Genomic DNA, 15,104 nt, shown 5'->3' on the forward strand with positions numbered 1-15,104 from the left:
TTATCTCTCAAATCTAATATTTGATTAACTATCAAAATGAAGCCAGCTAGAATGAGGAACTCATATATACTCATCATCTCAAATGTCAAGCTATTTATATTTTAACTACTGTATAAATGTTAATTTCCTTGGGTCTAGTCTAGGTTATAAAAAGCTCCTTTTTCCCAGAAGAGTTTTACTAACTTTTCTGACAGCCATTTTATTGTCCACGAAGACCCTCTGTGGCAGCCAGTCAATCCTGCAGCCCGTTTTATCTCGTACCTGTTAACCCTACCAGTGAGGTTGGTCCCTGGGACTCCAGCAGCACATCGCTGCTTCTCTGGGGATGTGGGCACCTGGCTGTGCTGGCAGTGCCAAAGCTGTGTCAGCAGGGCCGGGGTCAGAGCCCAAGGCTGGGGCTGTCAGCATCCCCTGGGCAGTGGAGTGGCTCTGTGCTGGTGTCCTGCTGGTGGCTGCGTGCCGGCCCACGGCCGCTGTCACCCAGCCAGATGGGGAGGACGGGCCTCCCTCGCTGATAGAAAAAGCAACCCGAGTGTGTGACAGAGGCAAACAGAATGAAATCAGTGCCTATGTCTCTTACTGACAATTTTTTTTTCAGAGGGAGAAAACACAAACAAGCCAGGCCAACCTAAGAAACTTCTTTAAAATGCTGTGAATTCCTGCATGGATACCAATTTTAATATTGCTCATATTAGGTATGAGACAAACAATGTGGCTTTACATTGGTTTAAACAAACTTGTTCAGAAGTTATTTGGTGAAAGTATTTTCACATGTATACAAAGCCTATTTTAAATTATTTTAAACAGAAGTTGACTGCAGAACCTGATGGAATTCATATATTAATATTTTCCTTTTATCTTGAGTCCTGATCCCAGATGGCTAAAAGAATGAAAACCTCTTGTGTACATATATACATACATTTATGTGTATGTTATGCATACACATACATTTTAACTGTCTCTCTTTCTGAGCAAACTAAAAAAATGTACTTTATTTTATTCTAGAAACAAATTATTACCCCAATATTTACATGTCTATTTGTCACATTTTAAGTACAGAAAGGATGGTAATTTGTATACTTAATCCTCTAAAGTAACAGTAACAAAATATTAGAAAAATATTGAAATATTTGAAAAAGAAGGTTTTCTTTTAAGAAAGAGACTATGTTTAAAGATACTGTACACACACCCCAGTGTCCATTACACCTTCTTCTCATTGAATCACTAATTGGTAACTAGAATTTCCTGAAAATAGTTCACTAATTATTTTTTCCACATTAAGTTGTCCTATTCAGAAAGGCCATTCCAATTAATCTGAAGGTGTGTGCGGAGGTGTGAAGCCCAGTCTGTTCCCAGTCCTTTTAATCTAACCACATTTCTTGCTAACAGACAGAAAGTCCTTCAAAGCAAGCGTTTTGATCATCTCTTGGAGAAGAATGCAAACTTAAATTACCAGTCTAATTATCCCAGCTAGGAAGGCAATACAACTGCTTAATTTTAGAGTAATGATGGACTTTCAAGGTGTGCCTTCTCAGCTTTCATCCAACGCTGAGCTTACCATTGTCTCTCTTTGGCAGATGAAGCTACCATGATGGCAGTCACTATTTCTGACTAAAAACCATCTGGAGAATTCAACATCCACTAAGTTATGTGATTTCACACCTTTAGGTTATTTGTGGTTTTTTTTCTTGAATATACTAGTCTCATTTTAAAAAAGGACGCTTTTCTCTTTTTTACTTTTTGGTGTATTTTTTACCAAATATAGTTTGTGAGAAAAAAATAGGAAAGGCAATATCCTATTTCCTAAATTTCCTATTTCCTAAAATAGGAAAGGCAATTATATTGAATGACCAAGTTCTTGAGAAGCCATGTAAAGAAAATATTTTATTTTTTCAAATATCATACCTCTTTCTTCCATTGTAAAGCATACAATGCAGCAATTCTTTCCAGAGGTGAAAACTTTGTAAACACAGGGTTGTTTCTTTTTCTCCAATGTGTCCCTATCAAGCTTAAGGACATTAGCAAGCTCCGCAATTCATAGCACCTTCCTTCCCTCTTCATTATGTTCCAGAGCAATTCGGACATGTTAAGTTCAAGTACTTTGATGGTAGCTTTCTGTATATTTTGTTTTCCTTTTCATAAGAGAGTTACATTGTAAACTTTGGTAGGTAAAACCTGAACTGCATGGATTTCTTACTAAGAGTTACTAAAGTACCTAAGATGAAGCAGTCTAGATAAATCACCTTTCCACCATCAAGCTACCATGATGTTTATTTTCAGTTTCTTGTGTTTATTTTCGGTTTCTTTTCTCTTTTTTAGAGATAAGGGCCCTTTGAATGTGCCTGCTATAGTTTAGTCTTGTGATGGAGGGTTCCTATCATCTGCAAGTGCCTGTCAATTCCTTCCCTTGAGAAAGGGCCCTACTTCCTGTTAAATGTTCACATGTCCTGTCTACAGACCACCACTGCAACACAATAGTTGAGCTCTTGGCAATTACAGGTGTAACCAACAGTATAATTTAAAAAGATGAAAGGGACAGTAGCTCCAGTTCATCAGGAGGCTGTCCAAGGACCGCATTTCCTCATCATGGTTCCTGAAAACCACCTTCACACAGATGAGGAGCAACTCTTCCAATTACATGGTCAGTGCAGAATCTGGGCCAAAAGGCCTGGTGGCAGCAGGACCATTCCCACAATGTAAAAACAAACTCAGAGTGGTAATAGGAACAGCATTCTGTGCCAACAGTTGTTAACAGACTCTTCTGATGAGCAGCAAGTATCTGATTCTGGTTGCTAAGAAATCTGGTAACAAGAAAGTATTAGAAATGAAAGAGTTACAAGAAGTTTGACTAAAAACTGCTAGATAGTAAAACAGACTCAGAAATTTGCAGCAACTACATAATAAGACAGTGATACTTTGTTAAGTAACAGAGGTTACAAAATCCCAGATGGAACAACTACATCCTGTATGGGGCCAGACTAAAGGTGAGGCTATTAGATATCCATTCATGCAGTCCAGGAAAAATTAACAGCTGATCCATTATGTTATCTTTAAAAGCTGCAGAGGACTCTTCAACCCCAATCCCATCAAAACACTGCCACACATGCACCACACCAGCAGGCAGCCTGGCTTCTCCCCAGTTTTAATGAATTTTGGGCATATTTGGATTGAGCAAAATTCTAGAATGTGCCATTGTGCCTAAATTTTTTTAGAACATCAAGGACCAAGGAGCACAAAACTATTGATTCTCTCACATGGCCAACCTATACCAACTACTGGAGAAACAGATGGCATGAAAAGGGACTGCTGAGCATCTGCAGCTTCTAATGTTAAGTGAGGCTGCAGACAACCAAACTAAGAGACAGGCAGAAGAGATACCCAAAGAAGGCAAACTACTCAAGTTTCTTCCTGTTTGATACTTAACATTAAAACTCTACGGACTCTTGAATGGCTATCCTGATATCATCTTCTCTAGTTTCTTCCTGGGAAAGAGTCTATCATCTCTCACACAACTATTCGTATAAGAATAGACATCCAAGCAGATTCTATTCCAAATAAAATTTTATAAACAGCAATATAATATAAGCTGTGCACAGAACTCCTAGAGAAGGAAGACATCTGAAGTACAAGACTTGTTAGGCCTTTGCTGTGGATGATTTGATCATCAAGTCTGTGGCCTACTCCATATTCTATACTAAAAAAGTCATACAAAGGCATTCAGAAACTCACGGCTCAAAACATACAGAATGAAGCTGATGTGAAAAAGGAGGTAGAGAGATTTACTCATTGTGATGGCAAATATTTCTGGGTAGCAAAGCAAAAATGAGGTAAATAAATATACTGGTACTACAGAAGCATTTAGAGGCCTATGACCAAGAGACTGCTCCATAAAATTTCTTCCTCCTCACTAAATTTCTTGAAAAGCTGCACCTGAAGTTTTTGCCAAAACAAGGTATCTCTCTGAAGGCCTAGAGCTGTGCAAGCCCAGCTGAGCCATATATTGGAACCAAAAGAGGGTCACACACCTAAGGTCTCTGCAGACTTATGTGAACAGCCAAGTCCCTCAAGAGGCCTAATTCACTGAACATTGCTTGCTGAGTCTACCAACACAACAATAGAAAGATATTCAACAAGCCCACAACAGATATCACTTCCACAGAAAGCCCTGGGAATAAAAGCAAGTGTTGTCAAGGCTGTTTCTCACATTTAACACAGAACAGTGATTACAACCCTTATCAATGAGGTGACAGACGTGCACCACACACCTCCTTTAGTCACAGGAGTTTCACATCTGCTTTTCCCAGAAGACTGTTCTAACCACTAAACTGCAAGAGAGGTTTAAAAACTACTCCTCAGTCTTTTTGTTGAAGATGTACCACTATGACGGTAAGTACAAACACGAAGGCAAGTTCACAAATCCCAAGGGAACAACAGAAAAAGACTGGACATACAAGAAATAGAAAGGTACCAGGACCGGTACCAAGTGATTTCTCAGGACTGCTTTTTCTCTTTAGATTAGGAAGTTACTGCAAAAATACAAAATTGATATCCCATATAGTTAATGATCACCAGAAGAACAGGTGGCCATAATATTTCAGGAAAGGTCAGCTGTTGCTTCATGATGTGATACTGACTTCCATTTCTCTCCCATTTTTTTAAGTGTTTTGACCTGTGGCCAATCCTGTTTCTCAAGAGAAAAGATTCTGCACATATGACTTGGTAGTTTGAGTGGCTTGCTGCAACAGTATTATACTTAATACTTCAAGCAAAGCAGATTCCTAAGCAAATGACCCAACATATCGTAGTGTTTTTTTCTTTTAAAGCCCGGGTCCCATTATTTCTAAATGAAATGCATAAAAAGAGAAGGTTGGTATTGGGAAAAAATATATTTAAAAAGGCATCTGTTCCAGAGCACTGCATGTTCAGAAGATCGATGCCAGAAGTGCCTGTTTGCATCCTGCACATTTGGTACACTAACGAAACCAACCTCTCCTACCTCCAAAGCCTCCATGCATCCTGAGGAGCTTATCTGTTAAAGAATCCAAGCAGATCAAACAGATTTAAGTGGTACCACACTGACAACCCCCACTCTCCTCCCTCCAAACTTAACACCACACCCAAAACGAAGATAGCAATGGAAGAATTCACTCCACATTATCACTTGAACTTTGTCAGTGCACTGCAGCAGCCTTAACCCAGCAGAATGTGACTCATTCTTCTCTCTTCCAGGCATTGTAGGGAGTGACCTGTATGTCAGCTACCAAGAGTCTAACTGCATTGAGACTAACAGAGCAGATGCCATCTTTAAGCACCAAGATGGAGAGCCTGGATTTAACTAGAGACTGAAAAACACTCAGACCAGTTAGATTTTTTTGCTATGTGGGGTTAGAAGGGTATGAGAGGCATCTGATAAAATCCTACAGAAGAAATAGTTCAATGTGATCATCTTCTGCCCTCCAAATTATTAAAAAAAACCCAAACAAACACAACCCAACCTGAATTCCTGAAGCTAAAAAACCTTACATCTAAACCACAAAATACCACTGTGTGACAGGTCTTCAGCAGAATTATTTCGGCAGAAGAGGGACAAATTCTGAACCTGGAGAAGACTACTACTAGGAAAATCTATTAATACATCAAGTTCTTCTGGCAGTGGAAAGTAATCCACAGACTGAAAACTTACCTTCCTAAAAACATGTATTTACAAGTAGCAGTATACAAATTAGGACTGATGTCACAGTTCAAAGAAACACAATTGTTCAGCATTCTGCATCACTAAATACAGAGGTAGGTGAAAAAACCCCAAAATTTTTTCCAGATTTTTTTCCCCTCCTCATTTATAAATTCTGCGGAAAATGGTATAAACCCCCAACATTTTGTATACATTGTTTAGTTTGAACAAAACCAAAGAGGTTTCTAAAATTTATAAATTAAATTAAAAATTTGGAATGGACATTTCAAAAGAAAAGGAATTCTTGAGAAGAGAACTTATGCATTTCTATATCGGTCTTATAAAATTCACAGCTTTTTGAAAAGACAGAAGCAGCCCAATTATTTTACAAAATGCTTCAATTAAGCAGTACAGGAGTTTAAAAGATGTTACAGCAATGCTGGACACTGCAAGCAGATCTAATCAGTTAAAGTAGGTTGATCGGTCCTGGCTTATACTCTTTACTGTAAAATATATTAGGAGTAAGAGGGCAAACAATTCAAATATTCTTCTACGAAAACTTGCTCATAATTCAGCAGACATGCATGCATATAGGCTAGCAGTGACCTATTTGGCTATTTATTGAAAACATCCTTTCTTGTAATTAATCAGAAATCCAGGATCAAAGCTCTTCTTCACAACATTCAGAGCACTTAAGTTCAGTGCCTTATCCAATTCATTTCCAGTTCAAATTAAATTGTAGTTGAATTGAAACTCACATGGGAATCTAAAACACTATTAATCTTTTAGTTAAGGTGGCTACCTGTTAACCAGAACAATAATGGAAGTCCCCAAACCATTCTACAAAGTAAGAACTGTATTTTGTTTTACCACAGACCACTACCCTACACTATTACATCCTAATATTTTAAAAATGCTTTAATGTCTTTCTCATTACCATGGCTTTTGCAGAAGATAATACATTTTAAATTGTTAAAACTCTATCTACAAGACACAAACGATATTTCAAAACAAACTAATATACTTTAAAAACATTCCTTTTGTTTTTCTTTCCTTCATCTGATCTTTCACCTAGTCTACAGCTAATAAAGCCAAGAATTAAAATATTGTCACCATTGCATTTTGAAGAGCAAAAATTTTGACAGTACCAAATTAATTGAGCAAGTCCCATGACATTAATGTTGAGAAAGGATAACGTGCTCATAACACACCTTTAATTCTCTTGTCTAGACTAGGATTTAAGACAACACAGCTGCTAAAATGCATCCAACCCATTGACAAAGAAAGTGTTCAAGTTGCACTCATCATTGTAAACTGTACCTAGACTATAGTGTTTGCCTTAGTGCAGCAAAAACTGAATACTAGTCCTGTATTGGAAACCTCTGGAAAACAAACCCAGAACAGAACAGAACAAAACAAAACCAAAACCCCAAAAGAGTGCAGAAGCAAGCTAATGAAAAAGAGAGCCCATAGAAGCAGATAGCTACAGTTCTTGTTACCTTAAAATCTTTATCCATAAATCTTTACACAAGTCACTACGTGCCAGGATAATTTAGCACTGCAGTCCCAATTGCTTCCCTATTCTCTCTCAAAACGTTATCATCACATACCACCTACACCATTTACAAGGAGGAAAAAAATTTGTTTGAGCAACACTTGTAATGCTCCAGAAATTAAATAACCAGTAACCGCAGGTTTTTTCTTAGGCACAAGAAATAAAAATTTGACATTCAATTATTAAGAAGAAAATTAGAAAATAAATTTAATGGAAGGATTTGATGATTTTTTTTGGGAGATCCACTCACTCAGACATTTCATATTTTCATTTAAAAACTTCCAAAAGTCAAAGAATGTCTATTTTTGAAATTTTGGTCTAAAAAGTATGCCTGATAACATAAGAGCTTTAACTAAACATAATGTTACCCAGAATGCTTCATGTTTTACCAAAGAATGAAACTTATTTCTATCCACGCACTATGCAGCTGAAGAATTATTTTGAAAGAAAATCTTAAACTTACTGCCAACTGTGTTGGCTATAAAAAACAGTATTTAAAGAATTACTGTCCTCTCAGCGAAACAGAAATTCAAACGCAAAACTAGAAATTCTAATGAGCAATGATTTTTTAAAATAAAATTTTCCAAATATTCAAAAATCTGTGTCAAAACAGCCTAATGAAGAGCAAGGTAGAAAACATTCAACCCCAAGTATTAATGCTACAGTACTGAACTAAGTTACGGAAGAAATTAAAGTCATGGTTACATTTGGTCTTTAACACATTAAATAGCATTTTTACAACACAGACACAAGCAATACTACACAACCAAAAACAAATTTAAGAAGTCTTGCCATATACTGCTCTACTATTTGATAATTGTAGCTATCCAAAAATTATCCACACATCTCTACAACAACATAAGCCACAGCAGCAATTAAGATCAAACCCAGAAAATGATGCTAAGGAATACGGGCATTAAAAAAAAAACAAACAAAAAAACCAAAAAAACCAAAAACACTATACTCTAAACTAGCACAATCTAAACTAAACACGCATACAAAAGGAGCTTGCCTACCTGGCTTTTTCAATAAAAGTCCAAAGAACACCTAAAAAGCAGGAGGGGATAAAAATATTTATATTCAGTGTTCATATATGAAAACTACCATGTCACTTTACCTTACAGAGAAAAATAAGTAAAACTTGGGAAGGAACACCTATAAAATTATCTGAACTAGGCCATGGGGGTGGTAGGGAGCAGGGAAACAACCAAAACCCCCCCAACATATTAGAACACTCTGGTTATAAGCATTGACTCCAATTTTTATATTTTTCACTCAAAGAAATTCAAAGTAATATGAGTATTTCAGATAATCAAGAATGTGAGAGTGGGAGAATGTGGAGGGAAGAGTCAAGAGAACTCTGCAAATATGTAATTAAATTCAAAAGTTACTATAGAAAAACATTAAATGTTATATATTCTGAAGATGCATGAGCATCTTGAAATAGCTGAGTTTAAGACTAAGCCAAACAACTTGAAAGTAATCTTCTATAGCTTAAAATTGCACATTGTCAGAGACATTTTTAGAAGATTGTCTGTATATGACTTGTAGGAACCTATAATTTTATCTGACAGAACTAGTTAATTAATTTCAAATTAAAACACAGGTAGATTCACACACACAAAAAATTAATCTAAACTCTATACAATGCTTCTTTTCAGTCTCTAAAGTTACTTTAAAAACACAAGAGCACAAATCTGAGTTGTAGTCTTTCTATTACAGACACTTTCTCCAGGACAGTCTATGCATCAGTTCCCCAATAAAACACAATAAAGAGATGGCCAGGCAGCTGAAGGTTCTGATACTACATACAGAGTCAATTAGGTATGACTGACTACTTCTGCCTACCACTCCTTTCTATCTCTACAAATGCTTAAAGTATTTACATTTTGTTCTTATAAATCAATGAGGTTCCCACCTGATAAGCAGCTGTCCATAGGTGTCCCTTAACTAAGTAAAAAAAAAAAAAAAAAAAAAGGAAAAGGGAGACCAGTAGAGTTCCTCTATTGTACTTAGATATGTACAAATATTTGCTGAGATTTAGAATCTGTTAATCTGTTTTTCCAATGAAGTCCTAAATTTCATATGATGGGTGCACAAGAGTGGCTGGCAGCTTGGCCAAGGGGAGAATGGAGGCCATACGTTTTACCCACTTCACTTTTTTTTACCTAAAGATGAGTACTTGAAACAACCCATTACATTAAGGTTATTGGAAGAAAAATAACTCTTGGTAAAAAGACTTAAAGATTTCAGTGTGTGTTTATTTCTGCCATCTCTACATAGCTAGCACCTATGAAAATCCCTAGACATTTGTCAAGCTTTGCACACAGTACACTTCAGAAGAAACAGGACTTTCCATATTTCACTTCTACCAAACACTTCAGTGTTTCTTCCTAAAAGGCTGAAGACATGTTTGTGGTTGAAGGTGTTATATCAGTGTTTATGAAGAATTCTCTAATTAATTCTCAAAAGTAGAAAAAATACTTTCTGAAAATAAGGATGCAACATACACAGAATTTCAGAAAACTGAAAATTTTGACCTTGTTTAAAGAGGTCTTATGCTCTTTGAATAAAAACCATACTTTGATTTCATTGTACTTGAAAAGCAATATTTTCAACTAGACTTTTGAGCAAGTTGTAATTTCTAATATAGTTTTCCAGACTTAATCACCATTAAGTCACTAAACACATCAATTATCATTGACTGAAGATACTGATTTCATAATTAATAAATTTCAATAATTACATCTCTTGTATGTTTCAAATTACTACACAGAATCCCTAGACTGGGAGGGACAGATTTCCATCCTGATCATAAACCACAGCTACATGAAGAACACTGTCAACTCAAAGACATATTTCTGTGATATTTCATAGCAATATACTTACATAATTTAGTCTGCATTTTCAGCCAATCTAAATAAAATAAATTTTCTAGTCTCTTTCTTCTAGAGAAAAAGCATTAGATTAATGAAAAGGAGGTTTTTTCCACTATTTGGAATAAAATAGCACTTTTGAGAAAAGCACTTTAAGTACGCTCTCTTGGTCTCTAAAATAGGAACACAACAGTCCTGTACTTAAAGCACAGGTCAGACATCTAGAGAAATTACTGCAAGTGAAGAACTCTGAATTAACTTTGAGTTCATTTTTATTTTGAGGCTCTAGTTTTCTGCTTGAATAGAAATACTTTCTTATTTCATGGAGTTCAACTGAAAAAACCACTACAAAAATGCCTATAGAATAGATTGAGAAATCACACTACTGAAAGCTAAACAAGCACCTAGAATTGATATCCAGTGAGTTTTAAACATACCTTCATAATAAAAAAACATTGGTAGTCATATTAAAAATTAAAATTCAGTATTTGGCAAATACCAGCAGATTCTCTTTAGAGAGCTTTCCAATCATACAACAGACAAACACAAAAGTGTTAAAAGATATCCAACTCCTTTTTCCACAAAAATAAAAATAAAATTTACACCTCCTAATCTTCATACTCACTAATTACTTCTAAACCTTGACATCTAAGTGGGGCATACCACTTCCAATCTGTTCTTTTGACAGCTTCTCTTCTCCCTTCACTGCAGACCTTTGTTGGCATGGGCCCACTCATCCAATTTAGCCCTGCTCTCACAAATGGAAGGTTTCTCCAGAAAAAAACTCATTCTGAAACTATGGTGAGCCCTGTCTGCAGCATAAATAAGTCAATTCTTTGGTGCCAAGCCTGTAAATCCAAGGAAGAAGGCCCCAGAGCTGAAGCACCTACCAATGCACAGGTAACATACTTCGTGTATTACCTCACCAGGAGACACTAAAGCGGCAGCTGATTCTTTTTATCCTTCCTGAATACAGAAAGCAAGCAGTCTCCAAAACTACCTTATGTACACTCCATCTTCCTAGCAGTACAAACCTTCAGCATATGCAAGAATCAAGAAACGAGGCTTAATGGACTATTTAACACAAGCAGGGTCCAGAAACATGTACTAGGTGCCCAAACTGGGATTGGATCAAGGCATTTCAGATTAAACATCTGGAGGAAGAAGAACAGCAGCTGTGATTTTGTACCACTGTGATCCTTCATCCAACGCTGGCAGCGCTCTGTGCTGCAGGAAACACCAGCCCAGAGTACAGTGAGCACTTCTGAAACCTCTTCCTCATCCTCTGTCTAGGCAGAGCTGCTGGGGGTGCACCCATCCACTCAGAACTGGCAGGGCTCCCCTCTGAAGGTAAAGCACCTGGACTCTCTCTTAGAAAGATCTAAACAATTTTTTTTTCTTTGAAAAGAAGAATACTGTTTACATTTAAAACATTCCCAGGAAAGAATTTAAATTACCTGTTTAAAAGCCATGGAGACATCCTCCACTCTTGATAAAGCTGTGCACCATGACTGAAAGAGATGCAAGGCCTACACACACTATACAAGGAAGCTCAACTTCATAGTTTTACCATTAGGGGAGTTCTCTGCAAGCTGGCAGAGCTGGATTTCAGACTAAGCCTATTTATGTGCTAATATTAAATAGCCATTTAAAGAGAACAGAAACTAGAGTGGCAAGAGTGATCTCAATCTCTTCTAACCACTAAGCTTCAGAGTTAAGTGAAGGTCCACTTGTTTCCTCTCTTTCATTCATGAACATGTTGTTCATTCCTCTAAGATCACTCAGTTTCATCAAGTGGAGCAAAGGACTTGCTTAGCTTAGCTGGCCTGGTATGGAGTGGTTAAACCAGGGAAGCAGAAGACTCAAGTGTACATCTCCTAACCCAAACAGGGAATTCCAACTGGCTTTTCTACTTCTTGGGAGAGTAATTAAAATTACTCTCTAATTATGGTATAACACAGGGATTCTTTCATCCAAAAATGAAGCAAAATAGCAAGGACAGTATGTAAAATGCACAGATACCTACCAGTTATAGACTTAGCCAATTGGTTTTCAGGTACAACTCAAGTTCAGAGATTTTCAGAACATGGTTTTGTATCAATATAAGCATATAGTTGTCATCCAAAACACCCAAGAAAATAGTACTACAATTATTTGTTTCTCAACATGGATTAAATGCCTTTCTGCAGTTGTAAATTATAATTTAGAAGTCCTTGTACAGATGCATATTCTATCTGCAAAAATGCATTTTTCAGGTTCAACTGGTAAGAAAGATGCAAGCTTAAGTCTACAGCACATTAGGTCTTACACTGCCTGCAAATCTAAGTTCCAAAACATAACACCCCCACCACAACCCACAAATGTAAATCAGGCAAGTTAACAAGTAAAAATCTGGTACCCTTGCTGAAGCTACATCCTTTTAATGCACCATATTCCTTTCAACTACAACTCAAAATTATCTGGGCTTGCTAAAATTTTCAGGATTTCAGCTGCATTTAGATTACTTTGCAGAAACGAAATTTAGGATTACAATGTTGCTCATATGTCTCACAAAATACCTAACCAAAAGCCTAAAGCTGAAGTCTTGCACTGAAAGAGCTGGCAGATGAAAAATGAGAGAAGCATTTAGACCCACTCTCAGCAGTGCTGAGTCAATGTAACTATGGAAGAACAAGTTGCTTTCTATTCTGCTTCACCTATCTACAGCTTGTCAGCTGGGGTCTGAATGCAGAAGCTCCAGCGCAAGGTACAAAGCAAGCTGCCACAGCCACAGATATAAATTCAGAAGCTAAATGAATTTATAGTGATGATTAAATACAAGAAAACCAAAAGCATTTATTAATGAATAAAGTCTACCCCAACTAGTTAAAGAAAAAATGTTCTTCTGTAAGGTATGTGCAAATTATGAGGATGGAAGGATACCGAAAACGGATTTTCATAATAAATTCAAAATTACTGCATTACATTGGTCTTTAGAAATCTCCACTGGAAAAGTCAGGACACACATTAAGAAACACCCACTACGGAAAAGTTGCAAGTCTTTAAAAATAGCAGCGCTTTGCCTCCTCCCTCCCCTTTCCCCTACTCACCCTCCTCCCCAATTTCAAAATACATCTTCCCCAGGCCTTGGTCTGGAATGGCAGTTTCTGTGAACAGACCATACCCGACCATATGATTAGCCATTATTATTATCATCACCTTTTATGCTCTACTCTACATTAAGACGCAAATCCAACGGATGTGGTCCAACTAAGTTATTTACAAGGGTTTGCCTTTCAGATGTCCAAGCCAAAGCTACAACCAGTTCTGCGATATAATTACAGCCTCTCTGCACGGGCAGTAACAGACCTCTGTCTGCGATGATCTGGCCAGCGGCATTTTCTCATCTACGCTCCGCTTCAAACGGTTGCTATGATTTCCAATGGTGCAGCATCTACCCTTATTTTAGCGCGACTGGCCGCCTTTCAGCGGCCGACATCGGACCGATGGATGCACATCTGAACAACGCAGCGATTATAAAAACAAACTGGCAGTGGCACCGGTGTTTCCCCGCCGTGGGCTCGCTCCGAACAGAGAGACCGTGGGAAATTTAAGAGGAACAGCAGCACACATGAGGCCTAACACTCACAGCCGTCACTTCCACCCAGAAACAGGCTGGCATCCTGCACTTCTGAGAGTGGGAAGTTCATGGAAATACCTATGCAGGTATCTGAGCAGGCAGACCTCTCGTCTGCCGACCGAAAGCCTCCAGGTGGTTCCCCCGCACACCGGCCACAGCATGTCCACCAAGACAGGGCACCTGAGGGCTGGCTGACCCGATACACCCCCGGGAACTGCTCTTCCGCCCCCACGGCTCCAGCCTCTGCCCGGATTCTCCACCCTATTCCATTCGGGAGCCCCCCAAACTCCCCGCACACGCGGCTGGGGGGAGGGCGAGCGGCGGGAACCACCGGAGCCCCCGGCCCGAGCCCCCGGCCCCTGGCCCCAGCCCTGCCCGCCCACGGGGAGCCCGGGGCTGCGGGCGCGGCTCCGGCGGGGGCGGCGGGACGGGGGCAGTGCCCGGCCGCCCGGGGGAGGGGAGGGCAGGGCAGGGCAGGGCAGGGAGCCGCGGGGCAGGCACCTGAGCGGGCGTGGGCAGCCCCCGGGCCGGAGATCCGGGCACCGGGGCGGGGGAGGAGGGCAGGAGGGGAGCGCGGGAGGCCCGCAGGCCCCGGCGGGGCGGGCCGGGCCCAGGTGGGCGGCGGGCGCGGCCGCCGGAGGAGCGGCCGCCGGGCAAGTCACCTCTTGACGCGGATGATCTGGTCGCGCATGGGTCGGATGTCCTGGAAGCTCTGCTGGTTGACCAGGCTGTAGACGAGGATGAAGCCCTGCCCGTTCTTGATGTAGAGGTCCCGCATGGAGGCGAACTGCTCGGTGCCCGCCGTGTCCAGGATCTCCAGGACGGAGGGGGAGGCGTCCACCTCGATCTCCTTGCGGTAGAAGTCCTCGATGGTGGGGTCGTACTTCTCGATGAAGGTGCCGGTCACGAACTGCACCGTGAGCGCCGACTTCCCCACCCCGCCCGAGCCCAGCACCACCACCTTGTACTCGCGCATCCTCCCGCCGGCGCGGACCGCCCGCCCGACCCGCACCTGCCGCCGGCCCCTCCTCACCCCCCCGCCATCGGCCGCCCCGCCCCGCCCCGCGCCCGCCGCCGCAGCCGCCTCCGCTCCGCTCCCCGCCCGGCGGATGCTCCGGGCCGCCGCCGCGGCTCCTGGGCGGCGCTGCCGGCGGCGGGGCCGCGCTCACGGGCTGCGGCGCGGCCGGGGTGGGGCGGCGGCCCCGCCTCCTCCTGCCCGTGTCGCCACGGCAACAGCCGGCGGGGCGGGGCGGGCCGGGGGAAGAAAGAGCGGAGAGGAGGAGGAGGAATGGGCGGGCACCGCCTCGTCACGTGGCGCGCTCCCCCTGCCTGCCCCCGGGCTCGGCGGCCGCACGTGATGCCGGCGGGCTCTGGCGGCGGCGC

The 15,104-nt window shown here is 40.8% G+C and overlaps 1 protein-coding gene across 1 annotated transcript in view; it reads right to left on the reverse strand.

Moving 5' to 3' along the window:
• The window catches only part of RAP2A (RAP2A, member of RAS oncogene family), a gene marked incomplete at its 5' end in the record, with an annotated part of 31,080 nt that extends 16,383 nt beyond the window's left edge, over positions 1-14,697 (reverse strand). Inside the window, one exon of the mRNA XM_083855433.1 lies at positions 14,384-14,697. Coding sequence (XP_083711559.1) covers positions 14,384-14,697 — 314 coding nt within the window. The remainder of the gene's footprint in view (positions 1-14,383) is intronic.
• Between the last annotated feature and the right edge of the window lie 407 nt (positions 14,698-15,104).

Source organism: Zosterops lateralis (genome assembly GCF_965231275.1).
Source record: "Zosterops lateralis genome assembly, chromosome: 2".
Lineage (NCBI taxonomy): Eukaryota > Metazoa > Chordata > Aves > Passeriformes > Zosteropidae > Zosterops > Zosterops lateralis.